This window comes from Panthera onca, chromosome A1 (genome assembly GCF_046562875.1).
Source record: "Panthera onca isolate mPanOnc1 chromosome A1, mPanOnc1 haplotype 2, whole genome shotgun sequence".
Lineage (NCBI taxonomy): Eukaryota > Metazoa > Chordata > Mammalia > Carnivora > Felidae > Panthera > Panthera onca.
This window is the reverse complement of record NC_138339.1, coordinates 114,212,451-114,232,970: the sequence shown is the minus strand read 5'-3', so window position 1 is coordinate 114,232,970 and position 20,520 is coordinate 114,212,451. Positions and strand designations below refer to the sequence as shown.

The 20,520-nt window shown below is 37.0% G+C and overlaps 1 protein-coding gene and 1 long non-coding RNA gene across 6 annotated transcripts in view; one reads left to right on the top strand and one right to left on the bottom strand.

Moving 5' to 3' along the window:
- The window catches only part of MAP3K1 (mitogen-activated protein kinase kinase kinase 1), a 79,278-nt gene extending 64,965 nt beyond the window's left edge, over nt 1-14,313 (top strand). For all 4 annotated transcript variants that reach the window (XM_078449717.2, XM_078449726.2, XM_078449719.2 and 1 more), the window contains 10 exons: nt 1,271-1,392; nt 2,983-3,074; nt 3,327-3,516; nt 3,824-5,108; nt 5,474-5,626; nt 6,375-6,537; nt 8,476-8,607; nt 9,445-9,587; nt 10,315-10,446; nt 11,675-14,313. In XM_078449717.2, the coding sequence (XP_078305843.1) occupies nt 1,271-1,392; nt 2,983-3,074; nt 3,327-3,516; nt 3,824-5,108; nt 5,474-5,626; nt 6,375-6,537; nt 8,476-8,607; nt 9,445-9,587; nt 10,315-10,446; nt 11,675-11,824 (2,562 nt within the window). In that variant the 3' untranslated portion in view covers nt 11,825-14,313. The remainder of the gene's footprint in view (nt 1-1,270; nt 1,393-2,982; nt 3,075-3,326; nt 3,517-3,823; nt 5,109-5,473; nt 5,627-6,374; nt 6,538-8,475; nt 8,608-9,444; nt 9,588-10,314; nt 10,447-11,674) is intronic.
- LOC144616896 (uncharacterized) overlaps nt 1,622-20,520 on the bottom strand; it is a 40,678-nt gene continuing 21,779 nt past the window's right edge. For both annotated transcript variants that reach the window (XR_013556733.1, XR_013556734.1), the window contains exons 2-3: nt 16,220-16,316; nt 1,622-2,295 (exon numbers count right to left, since the gene is read on the bottom strand). This is a non-coding gene — a long non-coding RNA (uncharacterized LOC144616896). The remainder of the gene's footprint in view (nt 2,296-16,219; nt 16,317-20,520) is intronic.

Genomic DNA, 20,520 nt, shown 5'->3' with positions numbered 1-20,520 from the left:
GCTGTAGAGGGAAGGGACTCTGAGAATCATACTATATTCTGATTCCTCTATAATTACTTAGTGCGCCAAGCATAAGGCAGGCAGAAGTGCTTCCTTCCCTTAAAGCTCTCCCTCCCCTCTGTCCTCCTTTTTCTTCCTCTCCCTCGCCATACATAATTCTTTGCTGAACCTTTGGAGAGTTAATTTGTAGGCATCATGACATGGTATTTCACCTCATATACTTTAGCATATATCTCTTGAGAACAAATACATTCTTCTGTTCCAGCAATGTTCTTTACAGCTAAGCTGCAGACTTTATTCAGTTTTCACCAGTTTTTCCATAATGTCTTTTTTTCTGTTTTAGGATCCAGTCCAGAAACTCACATAGCATTTAGTTATCATGCTCCCTTAATCTCTTCCCATCTGTGACAGCTCCTCAGTCTTTCCTTGTCTCGCATAGATCTTGACACTTTGAAAGTGTGCTGACCACTTATTTTGAACAATGTCCCTCATTTTGGGTTTATGATATTTCCTCATGATTAGGTTCAGTTTATGCATTTTTCACAAGAATATCAGAGATTTATGTGCATTCTTAGTGCAGTGTATCAAGGGGTACATGATGTGCCAAGTACTGGTGATGCTGTCCTTCATCACTTGGTAAAGGTGATGTTTACGGGGTTCCTTGCTATAAAATGACAATAAATGTTTTGAGGCAGATACTTTGAGACTATGCAAAGACCCTGTTTCTCTTCAGAATTTCGCTTACTGGTTTTAGCATTTTTCAGTGGATCTTGTCTACAGCAGTTATTATTGTGGTATTCTAATGCTGACTTCCTATTTCTCTCATTCCTTCTACATTAATTAATAGGAATTCTTCTATAAAGAGGAGCTGTCTCTTCTGCCTCATTGTGTATTTATTCAGTTTTTAAATTTTATCAATATAGGCTGATGAGTATTTTAGTCTGTGGGTTATAATGCAATCCTGTCATCATTTAAGTTGTTGCTCATATTATTCGAGTTTTGGCCATTGGAAACTCTTTTCATTTTGAAATACATACTTTAAAAATTATAGAAATAGTTCAGAGCATTTCTTTCTACCCCATCTATTTATTTATTCAGTTTTTTATTTGTATCAATATGGATTCATGGATTATTTAATTATGGGTTATAAATCTATTCCTATCATTATGTATTGTGTTTATTAAATTGTCTCAGATTATACCAGAGTCTCTGATGCTTTTCAAATGCAGTTAAACTGACCTTCAGGTTTCCCCCCCCGCCCCCCCCACAGAAAACATTGAGAGCCATGCTGGTATATACTCCTTGCCATAGTTTGGCAGAAAGAATCAAACTGCAGAGACTTCTCCGGCCAGTTGTAGACACCATCCTAGTCAAGTGTGCAGATGCCAATAGGTAAGGCCCTATTGATGAACTGCTTCAAACCCTCTTATATTAAAAGCCTAGCAGCAAGCCTCATACCTGGTGAGTATTTGATACATATTTATTAAATGAGGCTTTGAATATTGCTTTCTAAAATGAGATTTGAAATTAAAATGTAACACTGAAAGATTTTCAGCACTAGGGAGAAGGGCTAATGGCAAGTAAAAACCAGGCTAACAAACTGCATGGATAACCACATTACTGTGTTGTGATTTTCTTTTATTATAAAGCAATATCCTTAATCTCAAGGCCAGTTGGTGAGAATAGTAGCTGATACAAATATAATCTCATTTTAGAGAATGAGTTACACAGGATAGGAACCTATAAAATCATTATACCTGGTTGAAAAAACCCAACCATTCCATATTTGCTGTGTAATGGAATTTTACTCTATGACAGTTTATGTTTAAAACAACAATAACAAATTGCATACATCGTTGCAATATCCATAAAAACTGACAAGGAGCAAGAGTAATGCTAACTGGGAGAGTAGAGATAGTAAGGTAGAGAAGTGAGGCATGATCATAGTAAAATAAGCTCAGGCTGTGCCTTTATGAGACCCCTGGTTCACTTTTATTTTCCCGTTCTGTGAAGTGGGAGGAAAAGATGACTTTTCACTTAGTGAGCATAGCTGGGAACAGTTGTTTGGTGGTTCTCACCTCTTCACATCCAGCCGGTCTCAGGTGGTAAGGAAGCATGGACTCACCCTTATGCCTCTGCCATTACACCCATTTGGAGCTCTCTCAGCCCAGCCTTTGTCTTCCTCCTTCCATCGCATGCTGTCATTTGTAACTGGTCTCAAAAATTAGGTGCTTAGATTTGATTTGCTTCTCATTTCATTACATCTTTTTCCTCCATTGTTTTCTCTATCCAAGCCTATGGATTGAAAGTATTAGAGATTTTCTTATTAAGGAGAGTCCTATAATATCTCAAGAACATTAACAGGCAAATTAACAAATCATTAGCAAAATGCACAGAAAAATCACATGATTTTTCAGTATGAGAATCAGTATTTTTCTGAAAACTTCATTGCTTTTGTGGCAGTTGTTGTGTGCTTTCCAGAATTCTAAAGTTAGATTGTTTACCTGGTTGCTTTGATGATGGACATTATAAAAAATACAGTAGAGGTTTTAAGATACTTGGAACTCACTCTGGCTATATAAGAGAACATGAAGGTTTTGGAGGGGGAGGTTTTGTTTTTAATTTAAGAGATTCTTAGTGAAAATTCAGAAATCAAAATGAGTCTTCTGTCTTTTTTAATGAAGTAATCAAAATATGCCTTCTACCTGGTTTGCTATTTAAATCAACATTTGCTAAGAGCCACTCGTAAAGATTCTGTGCTTAACATAGATGAGGTAAAGCTTATGAAGTTAGACCTTAAATAATGAATATTATCTGTAGCAACACTGTAAATTGATTTTAGTGGTGGAAAAGCAAACACTTGTGAAACTATTTTTTGCCACCTTTTCATATGGCATTACATTACTATTGTCCTTTTGTCCTTTTAATGTGTATTTTATCCAGGATAAGATCCAAGTCTGATGTTGCTTCTTTCATTTTTAGTCGCACAAGTCAGCTGTCTATATCAACCCTGTTGGAATTGTGCAAAGGCCAAGCAGGAGAGTTGGCAGTTGGCAGAGAAATACTTAAAGCTGGTAAAATCTTTTTACTTAAAATAAATGTAGCAGGTCTTATCATAATCCCATAATCTCTGATAGGGCAGCTGTATACAGGATTTTGAAGTAATTGTGTAAATTGATTCAGTCAGCTAACATTAGAAATAGGAATTAATCTAAACAATACTTAAAATGAATATAATTAGAGTATTTTTCTTGGTCTTTATGCTATTTTGATCATGTTTTAGATTTTAGTATCACTGTTTTTCAGTTGTTATTTCCTTTTTGTAGGATCCATTGGTATTGGTGGTGTTGATTATGTCTTAAGTTGTATTCTTGGAAACCAAACTGAATCAAACAACTGGCAAGAACTTCTGGGCCGCCTTTGTCTTATGGACAGACTGCTGTTGGAATTTCCTGCTGAATTTTACCCTCATATCGCCAGTACTGATGTTTCACAAGCTGAGCCTGTTGAAGTCAGGTAATTTTTCTTCTGCAAATACATTACTTTGTTCTTCCCTCCTACCCCATCCCTACCTTATCCCGCCCTCCCCCCTCCCCAAAGAAGGACACATTTTAGAAAGACTTAGAAACTACAGAACATATACAGGTTACTACTAATACCTTAATATTTGATTGACATAAAAACCTCAAGCCTGGGCTATTTAATTGAAAATATATAGATCCTTTGTACTGAAAGGACTGTTTTTAAATGTATAAGCTTCTTTTTATTTGTGTATATTTTGCAGTAATTTTAACTTGTAATTGAATGTGTTTTTTTCTTTCAGGTATAAAAAGCTGCTGTCCCTCTTAACCTTTGCTTTGCAGTCCATTGATAATTCCCACTCAATGGTTGGCAAACTCTCCCGAAGGATCTATCTGAGTTCTGCAAGAATGGTTACTGCAGTACCCCATGTATTTTCAAAACTGTTAGAAATGCTGAATGTTTCCAGTTCCACTCATTTTACCAGGATGCGTCGTCGTCTGATGGCTATTGCAGATGAGGTGGAAATCGCTGAGGCCATCCAGCTGGGCATAGAAGACAATTTGGATGGTCAACATGACAGCTTTTTGCAGGCATCTGTCTCTAGCAGCTTTCCCGAAACCACAGAGAACAGCTCCCTTGAGCACACAGACCATTTAGAGAAAACTGGAAAAGTACTGTGTGCCACAAAACTGAGTGCCAATTCAGAAGACGTTACTGACAGACTGGGCAGCATTTCAGTAGGACTTCCTAGTTCAACAACAGTGGAGCAACCAAAGCCAGTGGTTCAAACTAAAGGCAGACCCCACAGTCAGTGTTTGAACTCCTCTCCTTTATCTCATCATTCCCAATTAGTGTTTCCATCCTTGTCAACTCCTTCTTCATCTGCCCCATCTGCACCAGTTGGTACCGGAACAGATATCGCTAAGCATAGACCTCAGGGATTCATTCCCTGCAAAATACCTTCTGCATCTCCTCAAACACAGCGTAAGTTTTCTCTACAGTTCCAGAGAAACTGTTCCGAAAACAGAGACTCAGATAAACTTTCCCCCATCTTTACTCAGTCAAGACCCCTGCCTTCTAGTACTATACACAGGCCAAAGCCGTCTCGACCTACCCCAGGTAATACAAGTAAACAAGGAGATGTCTCAAAGAATAGCATGACACTTGATCTGAAAAGTAGTACTTCCAAATGTGATGACAGCTTTGGTGGCAGCAGCAATAGCAGTAGTGCTGTTATACCCAGTGATGAGACAGTATTCACCCCAGTAGAAGAGAAATGCAGATTAGACGTCAATACAGAACTCAATTCCAGCATTGAGGACCTTCTTGAAGCATCTATGCCTTCAAGTGACACAACAGTAACTTTTAAGTCAGAAGTTGCTGTCCTGTCTCCTGAAAAGGATGAAAATGATGATACCTACAAAGATGATGTGAATCATAATCAGAAGTGCAAAGAAAAGATGGAAGCTGAAGAAGAAGAAGCTTTAGCAATTGCCATGGCAATGTCAGCGTCTCAGGATGCCCTCCCCATAGTTCCTCAACTACAGGTTGAAAATGGAGAGGATATCATCATTATTCAACAGGATGTAAGTACAAGTCTTAAAGAGATTAGAGTTTCTTTGTACCGCTAAAATCTAATTCAGAAATGATGTTTTTTACACAAGTTAATCATTAGAAGCAATTTTTCACATAGAATTACACATTGTATACAATATCGTGTCATTGCTTAAACACACACTCCTTGACTATTTCAAAGGCATTTCTGGTTGGTTCTATAATGGTGATCACTTCTGCATTTGACATTGGTCACCAACACTGCCCATTCAGAGGTCAACTTTATAGGTAGTTTGGGAAGCCAGACTGAACAAGAATAATATTTTGCGAGGCTAATTTCACAGATCCTTCCTCTTTTAACTTAATAGTAAAAAGATTGCTTTCATTTAATATGTAGACACCCGAAACTCTACCAGGACATACCAAAGCAAAGCAACCTTACAGAGAAGACACTGAATGGCTAAAAGGTCAGCAGATAGGCCTTGGAGCATTTTCTTCTTGTTATCAGGCTCAAGATGTGGGAACTGGAACTTTAATGGCTGTTAAACAGGTAAATATCTGGTGAGCACATAAATGATTTAAATTATAAAAATGAAGCATGAGCAAATAAGAAAAGTAAAGGCTAGGTCCCTTTGTATATATGCTTTCATTCTTTGATTATCACAAACCTAAATTTCAAAGTAAATACTGCCAAAGCACCAAAAGCATCATGAATTCTATTGAAAAGCTGAAGCATGATTATTTTAACAAATTATAGAAACGATCCCTCAAAGTACAGTCTTTAAGTGTGACTATGCATGACGATTCTAAGATGCAACATCAAGGTGGGCCTCATAGTGGCTGTTTTTGGTTTTTGGTTGTGCTTTTTATAAACAGAGGTATGGTTTCATACTCCTTTTAGCAATGTAACCAATGTACCATCATCTTGGGGGCTCTGGTAGTTTACTTTTTATGATGAGCATGCTTATCAAGATAAGAAAATAATTAAGTTTTCATTTTTAAATCACATTGGTTCTTCCATGAATTGGCTTCTCTCATTCTGTCTTCGGTTTGGGAGGATTGGCTATGTCCCATCTTTTTGTCACTTTTCTGATATTTCACTGCTTAAGCCACATCCTGTCTAAAAGCATTTGAATTGGCTTTTTATGAAGTATCTACATTGCATCCATGAGCATAAATGCCAATTCCTATTATATAAGCTAATATGAATTTGCCCATTTTAGATCAGATTGTCAGTGAAAACTGTAAATAGAAATTCATCAGAATTAAAAACCTTGTAAACATGGTTACTGAAACAGGTGACATACGTCAGAAATACATCTTCTGAGCAAGAAGAAGTAGTGGAAGCATTAAGAGAAGAGATCAGAATGATGAGCCATTTGAATCATCCCAACATCATTAGGATGTTGGGAGCCACATGTGAGAAGAGCAATTATAACCTCTTCATCGAATGGATGGCAGGTATGTTCATGTTTTAAATTACCAATAATAGTACATGAATTTAACTTTCTGGTTGACGTTAAATTTAGGAAAAACATTTTGATGAATACATATTTTTATTAAATAGCTTGAATTTCTAAAAGCAAATCACCCTAATAATATAAACTGTAAATATCTTGTCTTTAAATACAAATAAAATACTGTCTCTAACTTTGAAACTTTTTCAGTGGTTTATTTTTGAGAGAGACAGAGACAGAGTGTGAGCAGGGGAGGGGCAGAGAAAGAGGGAAACACAGAATCCAAAGCAGGCTCCAGGCTCTGAGCTGTCAGCACAGAGCCCAACACGGGGCTGAACCTTACAAACCTTGAGATCATGACCTGAGCCGAAGTCGGACGCTTAACCAACTGAGCCACCCAGGCGCCCGTCTGTTTCTTTTTAAATGATTATATAGCATTCTTTTATAAGAATAATTTTTTTTAAACCGCTACGTATAAGACCCATATTTTTCCAGGTGGCTGTCATTAGTTGGACAGATTTGAGATGTTTTAACATGACAATATAAAAGTGAAATTAAGATATAACTTGGAGGGGCACCTGGGTGGCTCAGTTGGTTAGGCATCCGACTTGGGCTCAGGTCACGATCTCATGGTTTTTGAGTTCAAGCCCCACATTGGGCCCTGTGCTGACAGCTCAGAGCCTGAAGCCTGCTTCAGATGCTGTGTCTCCCTCTCTCTCTGCCCCTCCCCAGCTCGTGCTCTCTCTCAAAAATGAATAAACGTTAAAAAAAAAAAAAAGAATAAAAAAGAAAAAAGATACAACTTGGAAAAATTAAGCAATGAAGCATAAAATTGAACCTTATCTATGTGAATAAATAATGACACAATATACCATATATACAGTAAAACAAGTAACTTGCGATGTAATGAATGAATAAGTGGTTTAACTTTTTAGATTTTTTTGTGCTTGAAGAGTTGATTTTTATTCTTAATATGTTCTCTGATGTTGGTCATAGCTAGGTTGATGGTTGTTTTCAGGTTGACTATTACATATACTTCTCAGTGAGGTTTACTGAGTTTGTGACTTGTACCAGGTCACAACTAGTAGATAATAGAATATGAAGCCTAATGCTCGATCTTCTGGCTCCTCCTATTCTCTTTACCTTCTGCTAAGTAACATGTTAGCACTGTTTATTTAAATCTTATTATTAAGAAAGGTATTTTGGGAGTGCCTGGGTGGCTCATTCGGTTAAGTATCTGACTTCGGACATGATGTCCGAAGTCATGATGTCGCAGGTCATGATGTCCTCAGGTCATGATGTCGCAGTTTGTGAGTTGAGCCCCACCTCGGGCTCTGTGCTGACAGCTCAGAGCCTGGAGCTGCTTCAGATTCTCTATCTCCCTCTCTGCCCCTCCCCTGCTCGCATACTCTCTCTCAAAAATAAACAAACATTAAAAAAAATTTTTTTTAAAGGTATTTTGGGGGTACCTGGATGGCTCAGTTGATTGAGCATTAGATTCTTGATTTTGGCTTATCTCACGGTCATGAGATCAGGCCCTACATTGGGCTCCACACTGGGGGGTGAAGCCTGCTTAAGAATCTCTCTGCCTCTCCCCCCTAATGCTCTCTCAAAAAAAAAAAAAAAAGTGTTTTATGTATCTATCAAAAAGAGAGGTGAATGGTACATTTCAGAAATGGCTCCATGTAAAACTATTAAGTTTTAAAGCTTTCTGAAATCTTGACCTCCCAAAAAACTAGTTCATGAAAGTTTGATGAAAATGTCTAATTGTTAGGAATGTGTTAGTTTTTAAATCAGTTTCACTTCTGATGCAGTGTATAAATATAACATTCCATACATGAATGTCAGTTCATGTGGTGCAAGCTAATGTAACCAAAATGTAATCAGTGGTTTTAATTTGGCTTAAATTTATGATAACTATCATTACATGTTTGTCTTAAAGGGGGATCTGTGGCTCATTTGCTCAGTAAATATGGAGCCTTCAAAGAATCAGTAGTTATTAACTATACTGAACAATTACTTCGTGGCCTTTCATATCTCCATGAAAACCAGATCATTCACAGAGATGTCAAAGGTAAGAATTCTTTTCATTACTACCTATTAGCAAGAGGTAGAAATCAAATGTAGTTTTAAAACTCAGACCTTTGTTGATAATTTCTAACTTGAGATTATCTATGGGACTGTTTCTCCAGAGTAACTCAAATCACTAGAATTATTCTAAGCGAAAGGAACCTTTGGAATCATATAATCTGCCTTCCTTAGGCTGTGACTTTTCCATTCTTACTGCTGATTTTTTTTTTTTTTTCAGTCTAACTAACTAATGGCAAACCAAGTATAAAATTCAGGTCTCTGATTACCTTTCTTGGTCTCCTGATCTCTACTGCCTCCCCAAAAGTTCCCATTCCTGGTTTTATTTAAAATAACTGGGATATTATGAACTTTTTTGAGAAAAGGCCTTTCAAATCTTTTGCAGTTTATTTTGTTTAAGAGCAGCTTTGGTTTCCTTACATGAAAGTCTTTGGCTAGTATTTGACAGTGTGTATTTTGAATTGGTCTTAGGTATATTTCAACAAATTTTGTCTTAAAATGTAAGCTACACTAAAACTTTAATGTTGAGGGAAGGTTTTTGTTGGGATTCATTATATTAAAGGCTTTCAACACTTAGTGACATTTCACTAAATGTCTGCCTTTGTATCTCTTTATGCCTTCTTACTTTCATCTTCCCTTTGAGGATTTGGATTTTATTTGTTTTACATGTCCATACCTGTGTGCCTTCGAATTGAGAGGGGAGAGTTCTCTGAACCTCTGACATACCCACTTCTTCTGTGATTGTCCTATTAGTAGTATTTTACTGAGATTTGAATCCTTTTGTTTTTTAACATACAAGGTCATTTGCTGTTTTTGTTGACAGGTGCCAATTTGCTAATTGACAGCACAGGTCAGAGACTGAGAATTGCAGATTTTGGAGCTGCAGCCAGGTTGGCATCAAAAGGAACTGGTGCAGGAGAGTTTCAGGGACAGTTATTGGGGACAATTGCATTTATGGCACCTGAGGTGAGAAGCAGCTTTGAGTGTGCTGAAAGAAAATATCTGGAGTTCTATGTGACAGAATTATAGCAAATTAGTTTGCGGTGTTATTCAGTATATGCTTACCACTTAAAAGTCCATGAGTCTAAAAATAAGGTTTTAATGGTATCCTTGATTTCAGACTCTTAATCCCTGCCTTTCTATCTTGGTCTTGACAAAATTTTAAAAGATGGGTTTTCGTAGATTTGCTTAAAAGCTATTTCTAACAAAGAATTTTGGGGTAATTTATACTACTTGTTTTGTAGTAAGCCCAAAGTGCACATAATTAGAAATCTTAACAACTGTTCTCTCTCTATATTCAAAAGGGAGATGACACAGAAGGACTTAGTAGAAGTTTAAGTAAACATTACAATTCTGAATTAGGCTTCTTTTGTGTTCAGAACTCTTCGTGTTCATATGTAATGATAACTGGTTGTCCTTTGGCCCCATAGTTAACTTTTAAGTGCACTGGGGCTGCTTTGAAATTCTGTGATGTGATCCTTCTTCAGAATCTCCCAGTTCTCCAAAATATTTTTTGTACCACACAGATTAAGTTTGTTGATGAAATAAATGAGACATCAGACTAGTCCATGGAATTGCTGTTTGTACCATTGTCCTGGTTTGAAATAAAAAAACTAGAATCCGTAACTACAGAATGTCTTTGTCTTTTTTTAATGGATCCTATTTCCAAATTAACTCTTTTTTTTTATTTTAGGTACTAAGAGGTCAGCAATATGGTAGGAGCTGTGATGTATGGAGTGTTGGCTGTGCTATTATAGAAATGGCTTGTGCTAAACCACCCTGGAATGCAGAAAAACACTCCAATCATCTTGCTTTGATATTTAAGGTATTTATGATATAAAAATTACTTCTTTCCACTAAAATTGGCAGGAGGAAGATTTTCATGGGTTCTCCTTAACTCTCAATCTAATGTCCAGGCAGATCTTCCTTGAAATAAATATGTATGTATACATATGCAGGAATTCATATGGTGCGGTGAATGCTGGCAGCATGTACAGTTGGTTCTCATTTTTCACAGTAGTTAGGCTCCATAAAGTCATTGTGAACAATGAGTTAGCAAATAATGAGTCATTGTTCCTAGGTGAAATATGTGTATATCTCAGACTTTCAAGTGTAAAAATGTAAAGCTCTTCCTGTATATAATCCACAAATTTTTACAATCTGATTTACTATTTTCTGTATTTAAAAAATGTACACCCAAGTCAGGTGCCAAATCCTGTCTGTCCATTTCCATCAAAGAATAGTAGAATAGTTGAGATTTTTAGCTTTTGATCCAGACTTGTGCTAGGTAAAAGCTAGGGCTTTGGAGCCATACAGACCTGGTTTCAAACCCTGGTTCCATAAAGCCGTGTGACTAGGGAAATGATTTCTGTCTACCCTCTGTTTTCTTGGTTATAAAATAGGTATAATAACAGCACCTACTTCATGGGATTATTATGGGAACAAACAAAATTACCTCTGGGTCTTAGTGAAGCCCTTAGCACACAGCTGTCTGTGTGCACAGTGACTAGTATCAGTCCTGTGCACTGGCTCCCCAGCACCTCACACCTGCCATAACTTCTTCCAGCCCTTTTCACACTCCTAGAACTTCCTCATTCAGTGCAGGTGTGTTTCTAATGTACTGGCCAGGTTTGGTCTTGCTCACTTGGAATAGCTCGCTGTGCTGAATATTAGAAAATGCATGATGAAGCAAAGATCACAAAAGCCATACTGGAGAATGAATATGAGTAAAGCATATAGTAAACTGAATACTCTTCCTGTCTGACCATTTTGATGCACTTAGTCTTGTTCATTTGAGACAGTAAGGAAAACTATAGATCGACCTGATCCAGATGTAGTGATCAATCTAAAATCCTAAAATTTGAAGGTTCTTGAAGGAAGCCTCCCATCCAGCGGGTGAGTTTTTGCACAGATTGTCAGAAAGAAGTCCATCCACTGTAGCCTCAGTGCCTGTGTACAGGATGCACATATAGAGGCTTTGAAATCTATGCACATGTACTAATACATCAGAAGTTCCAATTGTGGCAAGTTTCAACACAGGTGGTTTCTTACAGATTGCAAGTGCAACTACTGCTCCATCGATCCCTTCACATTTGTCTCCTGGTTTACGGGATGTGGCTCTTCGGTGTTTGGAACTTCAACCTCAGGATAGACCTCCGTCAAGAGAGCTACTGAAGCATCCAGTCTTCCGTACTACATGGTAGCCATTTACACAAACTATAATGGGGACAGGATGCTCATCAAGAGAAAAAAACTTTTGTGGGGAACCACGTTGATAATCTGCTGGCCTTCATGCCAACGAACAGCTATGAACAAGACCAGTGGGAACCCTTACCTAAGTATGTGATTGACAAATCATGATCTGTACCTAAGCTTAGTATGCAAAAGTCCACAGTTTGTGCAGACACTATAAACTGTGCCTTTCAAAGAACTGGCCATAGGTAAACAGGAAAGCAATGAAGTTTGCATGACTAATGAACAGAAGCATATTTTGGGGTTTTTTGGAGCACTTTTTCAGCAATATTAGCAGCTGAGGGGCTCAGGATCTATTTTAATGTTTCAATTATTCTTCCATTTCATATCATGATCACAGGCAGGGGGTTCTGCAATTCCGTTCAGTTTTTTGTCACTGGCTATAAATCAGTATCTGCCTCTTTTAGATCGGAATATGCTATAAGTAGCAGTAAATAAATATATTTTTAAAAGTTGATGACTTCTTTATGAACCACAGTTGACCTTTATTTTTTAAATGCCTGGGCAGTTGTGGTTCACTGTGCATTTTACTGTTGGCCCATTCATTTCGTTTTTGGAAATTATGGTTCTGTATTTTCATTTCACCTTCACTTTTGTTTAATATTCAGGGAAAGGTGATCTTTTCAAACCAGAAAAAAAAATAGAACTAGATGTGAACTAGAGTTTATTAAATATCTTGCTATTCCAAGTGTTTTTTTTTTTAATACAGATTAATTTTGTTTAAATTGGAATATAATAAAATACTACCTTCATTGAGTCAGTCACTGCTCTTTTCATGCAGGTTAAATATAAATTAAGTGAAAATCAACTATTCTCTGTGATGCAGCTCACAACCAAGATCAAGATTATCTTGAAATTTATTTGAGTTCTTTTAATGTATTGGTTTCTTTTGTAGGAAACTTCACACCACTGAAGTCTTACTTTGTATGTAACAATCCATCATTCGTCATCACCACTAATAACAACATGAGACTGCTATTTTCCTTCTACCATGCATCATCTCTTTCCACTAGGCCTGGCTGACCATTAAAGAAAAATTAACTAATGACCCAACTATTAATAATAGCGTTTGTACAAAATAAATCTGCTTGGGACTTTGAAAATGTGTTCAGAAAGAAAAATCAAATGGATTCCACTTACTAATCCTTGAATTTTGCACAATTATCTAATGGTTTTCATCTGAGTGGAATTCAGATACATGGAATCTAGAAGGAAAATGGCAGCTCTTTTATCCTTTTTTTGTGAGTCTTTTAAAATCAAGTACTGATTAAATATTTAATACAGCTTTTTGAGATGTTAAATTTTAACTCTTCAGATGCCAGTTGAATTGTTGCAGAATGAAACAGAATTGGTTATTCTCAAAGACTCAGGATAAACTAAATAAGCTATATAGAGTACATTTTAAGTGTACAACACAAATTGGAAGTAAAATAAGTTACAAGTTAAGTTTACAGGGATATATTGCATATAATTTTTAAAAGACAGTTTTGGTTTTTTGGGTTTTTGTTTTTTTGGGGTTTTTTTCTATGTGAATGTGTCTCTTAGTGAAATTTTACATTCCTTTGTTTTGGAAGATTGGCAATATTTGAAGAGTTAAAAATAGTACCGAAATGTGAAGTTTGGTAGCTCTACATGTGTTGTACTTGACTTTCTTTTTTATTTTCTATCTTTTGTGTGTGACTACTTAGAATTTTCACAACTCTAATAAGATTGTTTCCAAGTTTCTCATGTGCAAGCTTTAACGGATGCACTCTTGCCATTTGATGTACTGGAAGATCACTGGTCAGATCAGTACTGTGTCTGACAGAAATGTAAACTGTATAAACTGAGGAACCTCAGCTAATCAGTATTACTTTGTAGATCACCATGCCCACCACATTTCAAACTCAAACTGCCTCTAGATGTCCAAATCCATTGTTTGAGTTTGTTTGCAGTTCCCTCAGCTTGCTGGTAATTGTGGTGTTTTGTTTTTTGTTTTGTTTTCAATGCAAATGTGATATAATATTCTTATTTTCTTTGGATCAAAGCTGGACTGAAAATTGTGTAATTATTTTTGTGTTCTTAATGTTATTTGGTACTCAAGTTGTAAATAATGTCTACTGCTGTTTATTCCAGGTTCTACTACCTCAGGTGTCCTATAGATTTTTCTTCTACCAAAGTTCACTTTCACAATGAAATTATATTTGCTGTGTGACTATGATTCCTAAGACTTCCAGGGCTTAAGGGCTAACTTCTATTAGCACCTTACTATGTAAGCAAATGTTACAAAAAAAAAAAAAAAAATCTCTGGGTTAAGAAAATTTGGCTTAAATGTATCCTTTGTTATTTTAAATATATCGAGATATTTTAATTAAAATTTTTACCCCATTGAACCAATTTTATAGTATTTGTACCTATTTTGGTGTTTTGTCTTTATAGTAAATAAAAGTTTTTGAACAAAGGTTGGTAATTTTATTTATTTTGCCAGTTGCCCCATTATGTCTTTTATGGTTGAAGTATTCAAACCACCATCACATGTTCCTAGTAGTTGTCAAGACTCATTCAAATCCAGAACAAGGTGACTGTTTTATAGAGGTCCCTCCATTGGGAGTTTCAAGCTTCTTCATGACTGGATTCAGAGTATGCCTTTGTTACAGGAATATCACAGAGGTGATGCTATGCTCTTCTTAGTGTGTCTTACCAGGAGGCGCTTACGAAGTCAGTCCGTCCGGATGCTGGTGATATTAATTAACTGATCATCTGAGTAGGCCTCACCAGTATAAAGTTATCCTTTCCCTTTATAATTAATATGTAGCTTTATGTTAAGTATTTTGCAGAGGTAATATTTTGAGGCTACATAGTTTGTTCTTCATTCACCATTAACTCTCTGCTCTTTGCTTTCTTGAATTCTGAATTATTACTCTGTTAGTTGCCAGATGGTGATTTTCTAGTTCCTGCATTCCTTCTGTGTTTTATTAATGGGCGTTTTGCTATAATGACTTATTATTTATAACAAAATGGATTTGCAGATTCCTATTCAGTGAGAGCAAATCCATTATTGTCATCATGTATTTGTTCAAATTGTCATCCTTAGCCACTGGGTGCCTCTGAAAGCTAGCTTCTCTGTCCACTGGCAAGCCACCATTCTTCTCTGAACACTTCCATACTTTCAGACCTATCTTGTGTGTCTTCCACTTCAGCCTGGAGATAAGCCATTTTCCAAAGATTTCTTTGATGGAAACTGGTATTTAAAAATAGGATGGTACTCTCTCTCTCTTTCTGCCTCTCTCTCTCTCAAAATACACTTTTTTTAAAAAGTGGGGGGTGCCTGGGTGGCTCAGTTGTTTAAGCGTCTGACTCTTGATTTTGGCTCAGGTCATGATCTTGCAGGTCATGAGTTCAAGCCCCATGTCGGGTTCTGCACTGGCAGTACAGAGCCAGCTTGGGAATCTCTCTTTTTCCCTCTCTCTCTCAAAATAAATGGATAAACTTTAAATAAATCAATAAATAAAAACAGGGTCCCTCTTTATATATTTTTAACTCCTTTCCTGGACAGTAAAAACTCTGACTCCCATTTACCTCAATATATCTTGTTCAAGTCCTCCACCCATGTAACCAATCTCCAATCTTCCTAATCCCCTTCAGGCTGCCTTCTCTCCCTGGGGCCCAACCCCTGCTGGACTGCCTTTGTTCCAGCTTACCTATGGGCTTTAGTATATATGTTATATATATATATATGTGTGTATATATATATATATATATATGTGTGTGTGTGTATATATATATATATATATATTTTTTAAAGCTATCTTACATGTATACATAAAAGTCACATATATTATAGCGTGGTGTGTGTGTGGGTATGAGATTTCCAATATTCCTCCTGGCCCCATTTATTCACAGCCCCCCCCCCCCCCATCAACATCTAAGGGTTTTTTGGCAAGAAGAGGAACTCTTTAAAAAAAATTTTTTTTTAATATATTTTAAGTGAAAATTCTAACTCTTTTTAACATAATCTACCTTATGTGGCTTTACACGTTATGTACTTTCACATAAATACTACTACTGTTCCCAGGTAGCATAGATGAAACTTAATTGACTCTGTTAATTGATTCTGTTCACACAACTGTTTAAATCATATGGTGTTTAAAAAAAAAAACAAAAACTGTCCTCTTACATTAACCTGCTGAGAATGGGAATGAAGATTTACTCACCAGCTAGTATTTGTCAGTCACACCCTGGAACACAGTGATTATACTCCATTTCACAAATGCAGAAATGGGGCAATTTCAATCATTCTGCAATTCAAGCTACACCAGCCAGCGAGCTCACGTGGCCTGCCCCACAGTTTTAGTCTTAGATTGTACCTGTGGTTATGTACTCATTTCCACTTTTATCCTTCATTTTTCTGCCAGTAGTCATTTCTCACAGGACCAAACTCATCAGAAACAAGATGAATCAACCCTGCAAAACAGGTAATGTCACTGAGTAAGTGTGGGTTCAGAGGGCATTTTGTGTCTACATCTGTTTTAAAGCTTCTGTATTATTTGAAAATGTGTGTCTTTTATATAGCCTCTAGATATTACTGCTGAAGGGTACACTTGTGTCATTTTCAGAAAACATTACTTTTGAGAACAGGTTTTTGCCTCAGGAATTAAAATAAATTCTATTGTGGGGCGCCTGGGTGGCTCAGTCGGTTAAGCGTCCAACTTCAGCTCAGGTCATGATCTCAGAGTCTGTGAGTTCGAGCCCCGCGTCGGGCTCTGTGCTGACAGCTCAAAGCCTAGAGCCAGCTTTGGATTCTGTGTCTTTCCTCTCTCTCTGCCCCTCCCCTACTCATGCTCTGTCTCTCAAAAAATGAATAAATGTTAAAAAAATTTTTTTTTCTAATTCTATTGTTCTTTGATTCTATTTAAGTGACGTTAATAATTGTGTAAAAGGATGATACTGCCAGGTTAGAGATAATCTAGAAAAATGTTGGTATATCATGCTTACACAGAAAAGCCAATGAATACATACATGAACTAATACAGTAATACACTTGTTACAAAATAAAATGCATGAAATACTGAAGCCACTGGGGAAAACAGTGACTAACAGAAACTTTTGCAAACTACCTTTATGTGTCATGACAGTTTTTAGGTTTGTCCTTTATTATTTTTTTTTTTTTAACGTTTATTCATTTTTGAGAGACAGAGACAGAGAATGAGTGAGGGAGGGGCAGACAGAGAGGGATACACAATCCAAAACAGGCTCCAGGCTCTAAGCTGTCAGCACAGAGCCTGACTCGGGGCTTGAACTCAAACCACAAGATCATGACCAGAGCCAAAATTGGATGCTTAACCGACTAAGCTACCCCTAGGTTTGTCCTTTCTTAATTTTAAGCTGTAAGCAAAAATCTCAGGTTAAAATGACATAAGGGAGGAAAGGATGGGCCTTTTAAAGTAGGTCATTAGGATGGACCTAGAAACCAGAGATCATGAAACATAACCTAGATCACATCTGGCTCTGCCAATTGCCATTTGACTCTCTGAACCTCCATTTCTGCTTCTATGAAATCAAAGTGACAATGTTATGTGAAAGAGAAGAACCTATGTAAGTGACCAAGAATTGCCAGGTACATTGGATACACAATATATGTCTGTATGAATGAATGAGTGACCCCAAGGGCATAGACTCAAATACTTCTTTGTGGCTAGAAGGGTCTTTAGCAGGGCTTGTGGCCAACCTCAGAGTTCATACCAAATTCATATCCAAGAAAGGGGTCAGAGCTCACCACACTGAAATGGGGAAAAAAAACAAAACAGAACAAAACAAAAAGTACTGCCAAAGCCTTTAAATTTTCAAAAGAAGCTGGAAATCTGGATTTTATCTGTAATTTCCTGGTTTTTAAACATTAGAAACTAATTTAAAATTTGGATTAGGAACTGTAGGCTAACCAAAATTCATATGCTAGATTTGACCTGTGGCTAGCCACTTATTAATCTCTGATTTTGGTCCAGGCTTATAAAACAAAAGAAGGTAGAAAACAGGAGTAGAATCGCCATTTTGGAAAAGTGGGTCTAGGACTTTTGTCTTCAAAGAGCTATGAGATGGGGAGAAAGTGGAGATGCTGATTACAGATGCTAGAAAACTAACCTCTGAAGAGAAAATCAATGTCTAATTATATGCGCTGATGTGAAATGTTTACCACTAAAGCTTGATTAGCAGGTAGCAAATTCTGCATATGGAGCATTCAAATATACCATTACTGTGATGTAGATAACTTTGTGAATTTATTTGACAATAGATAGGCATTATCTGTGACTAAAGGACTCCATCCATGACTGAAGCCAGTCTTACCACTTTGTAATTAACCCAGAATCACCATAGCCCAGGCCTCATGGCCCTCCTACTTTGCCAGCCATGTAGAGATAAACTTGGGCTAACCTGATGATGTAAGAGGCAAAGGCATCATGTACCAAGTTCCTTTTCCCACAGTACTGAAATTCCTGTCAGAGTTTATTTTTGAGATTACTAAATGCGATTTCCCCTTCAAGTTAATTTGCTGAAGGAGATTTCTCAACGCGTATAAAGATATACTGAGGATGAGGGTGTGACTAGGGTGAAAGGGGGAGAAAGAGAAGAGGGAGAAAAAACATGGTATGAGAGATACTGAAAAATCCTTGGCACCAAGTGGCATGACTGCATTTGTATTTTGTAAAGATCACTCTAGTAGCATCTTAAAGAATCAAACCAGGTAGTAGCAGAGGCAGGTACAAAGTCAGAAGATAACTGCAGTGTCCAGATAAGAAATTAAGAAGGGAGAGTGACATCACGGCAGCATAAAAAGGTCCCTATCAAAACTGAATCATGAGGAGGGGAGCCTGGGTGGCTCAGTTGGTTTAGCATCCCACTTCAGCTCAGGTCATGATCTCATGGTTTGTGAGTTCAAGCCCCGCATTGGGCTTTGTGCTGACAGCTCAGAGCCTGGAACCTGCTCCGGATTCTGTGTCTCCCTCTCTCTCTGCCCCTAACCCACTCTCATTCTGTCTCTGTCTCTCTCAAAAATAAATAAAAACATTTTAAAAAATTAAAAAAAAAAAAACTGAATCATGAGGAAAAAGCAAAAGTGAACAGACTGATAAAAGTAAGGGGACTGAATCAGTAATCAACTCCCCAAAAAGAAAAGCCCAGGACTAGATTTTTGCACAGGTGAATTCTATCAAACATTTAAAGAGTTAATATCCTTCTCAAACTTTACCCAAAAATGAAGACAAAGGAACACTCCCAAACTCATTTCATGAGGCCACCATTACCCTGATAACATAGCCCTAAGGACTCTATAAGAAAACTATAGGCCAAAATCCCTGATAAATAGAGATGGAAAAAATCAAAACATTATCAAACCAATTCAACAGCACATGAAAGGGATCATATACCATGAACAAGAGGAATTAATTCTTGGGATACAAGCACGGTTCAACATCTACAAACCAATAAATGTAATACACCAGATAGATGCAGAAAGCTTTTGACAAAATGACAACATCATTTTATGATACAAATGCTCAATAATTTGGGTACAGAAGGAACATATGTCAACATAATAAAGGCTATATATGACAAGCACACTAACATATTCAACTAAGTTTTCATATCTGTAACTTAAAGTCAATTTATTCAAGGAGATTTCTCAACATTTACATAATATGCTGACAGAATGAGGGTTGTACATAACTTTGTTATGGAGATGAAAAGTAGAAAGCTCTCCCTCCAAGATCAGATCCCTCCCCCTAGAACAATCAGGGGTGCCTTCTCTCACCAATCTTATTCAACAAAGTACTGGAATTTCCTGGCCAGAACAATTAGATAAGAAAAAGAACTGGGGTACCTGGGTGGCTCAGTCGGTTGAGCATCTAACTCTTGATTTCAACTCAAGACATAATCCCAGGGTTGTGGAACAAGCCCCACATCGGGCTTGGTGCTAAGCATGGAACCTGCTTAATATTCTTTCTTTCTCTCTCTCTTTCTCTCTCTCTCTCTCTCACCCTCCTTCCCTCACTTTCCCTCTGCCCCTCTCCCCTGCTCGCATGCTCTCTCTCTAAAATAATTAATTAATAAGAAAAAGAACTAAAAGGCATCTAAATCAGAAAGGAGGAAGTAAAATTTCTTTGTCTGCAGATGATATCATCTTACATATAGAAAATACCAAAGACTCCACCAAAAACTGTTAGAACTAATAAATTAATTCAGTGAAGCTGCAGGATACAAAAATCGATATATAGAAATATGTTGCATTTCTATTCACTGAGAACAAACCAGCAGAAAGAGAAAAATAAGAAAATCATTCCATTTACAACTGCATCAAAAAGAATAAAATACCTGGGAGTAAATTTGACCAAGGAGGTGAAAGACCTGGACTCTGTCAACTGTAAAACACTAATGAAAGAAACGGACGATGACACAAGTAAATGAAAAGATAAACCATGCTCCTGCTCTGGAAAAATTAATATTGTTAAGATGTCCATACTATCCAAAGCAGTCTGTAGATTCAAGGCAATCCCTATCAAAATACCAACAGCCTATTTCACAGAACAAGAACAAAGAATCCTAACCTTTGTCTGAAACCACAAAAGATTCCAGGTAGCCAAAGCAATCCTGAGAAAGAATAACAAAGCTGGAGGTA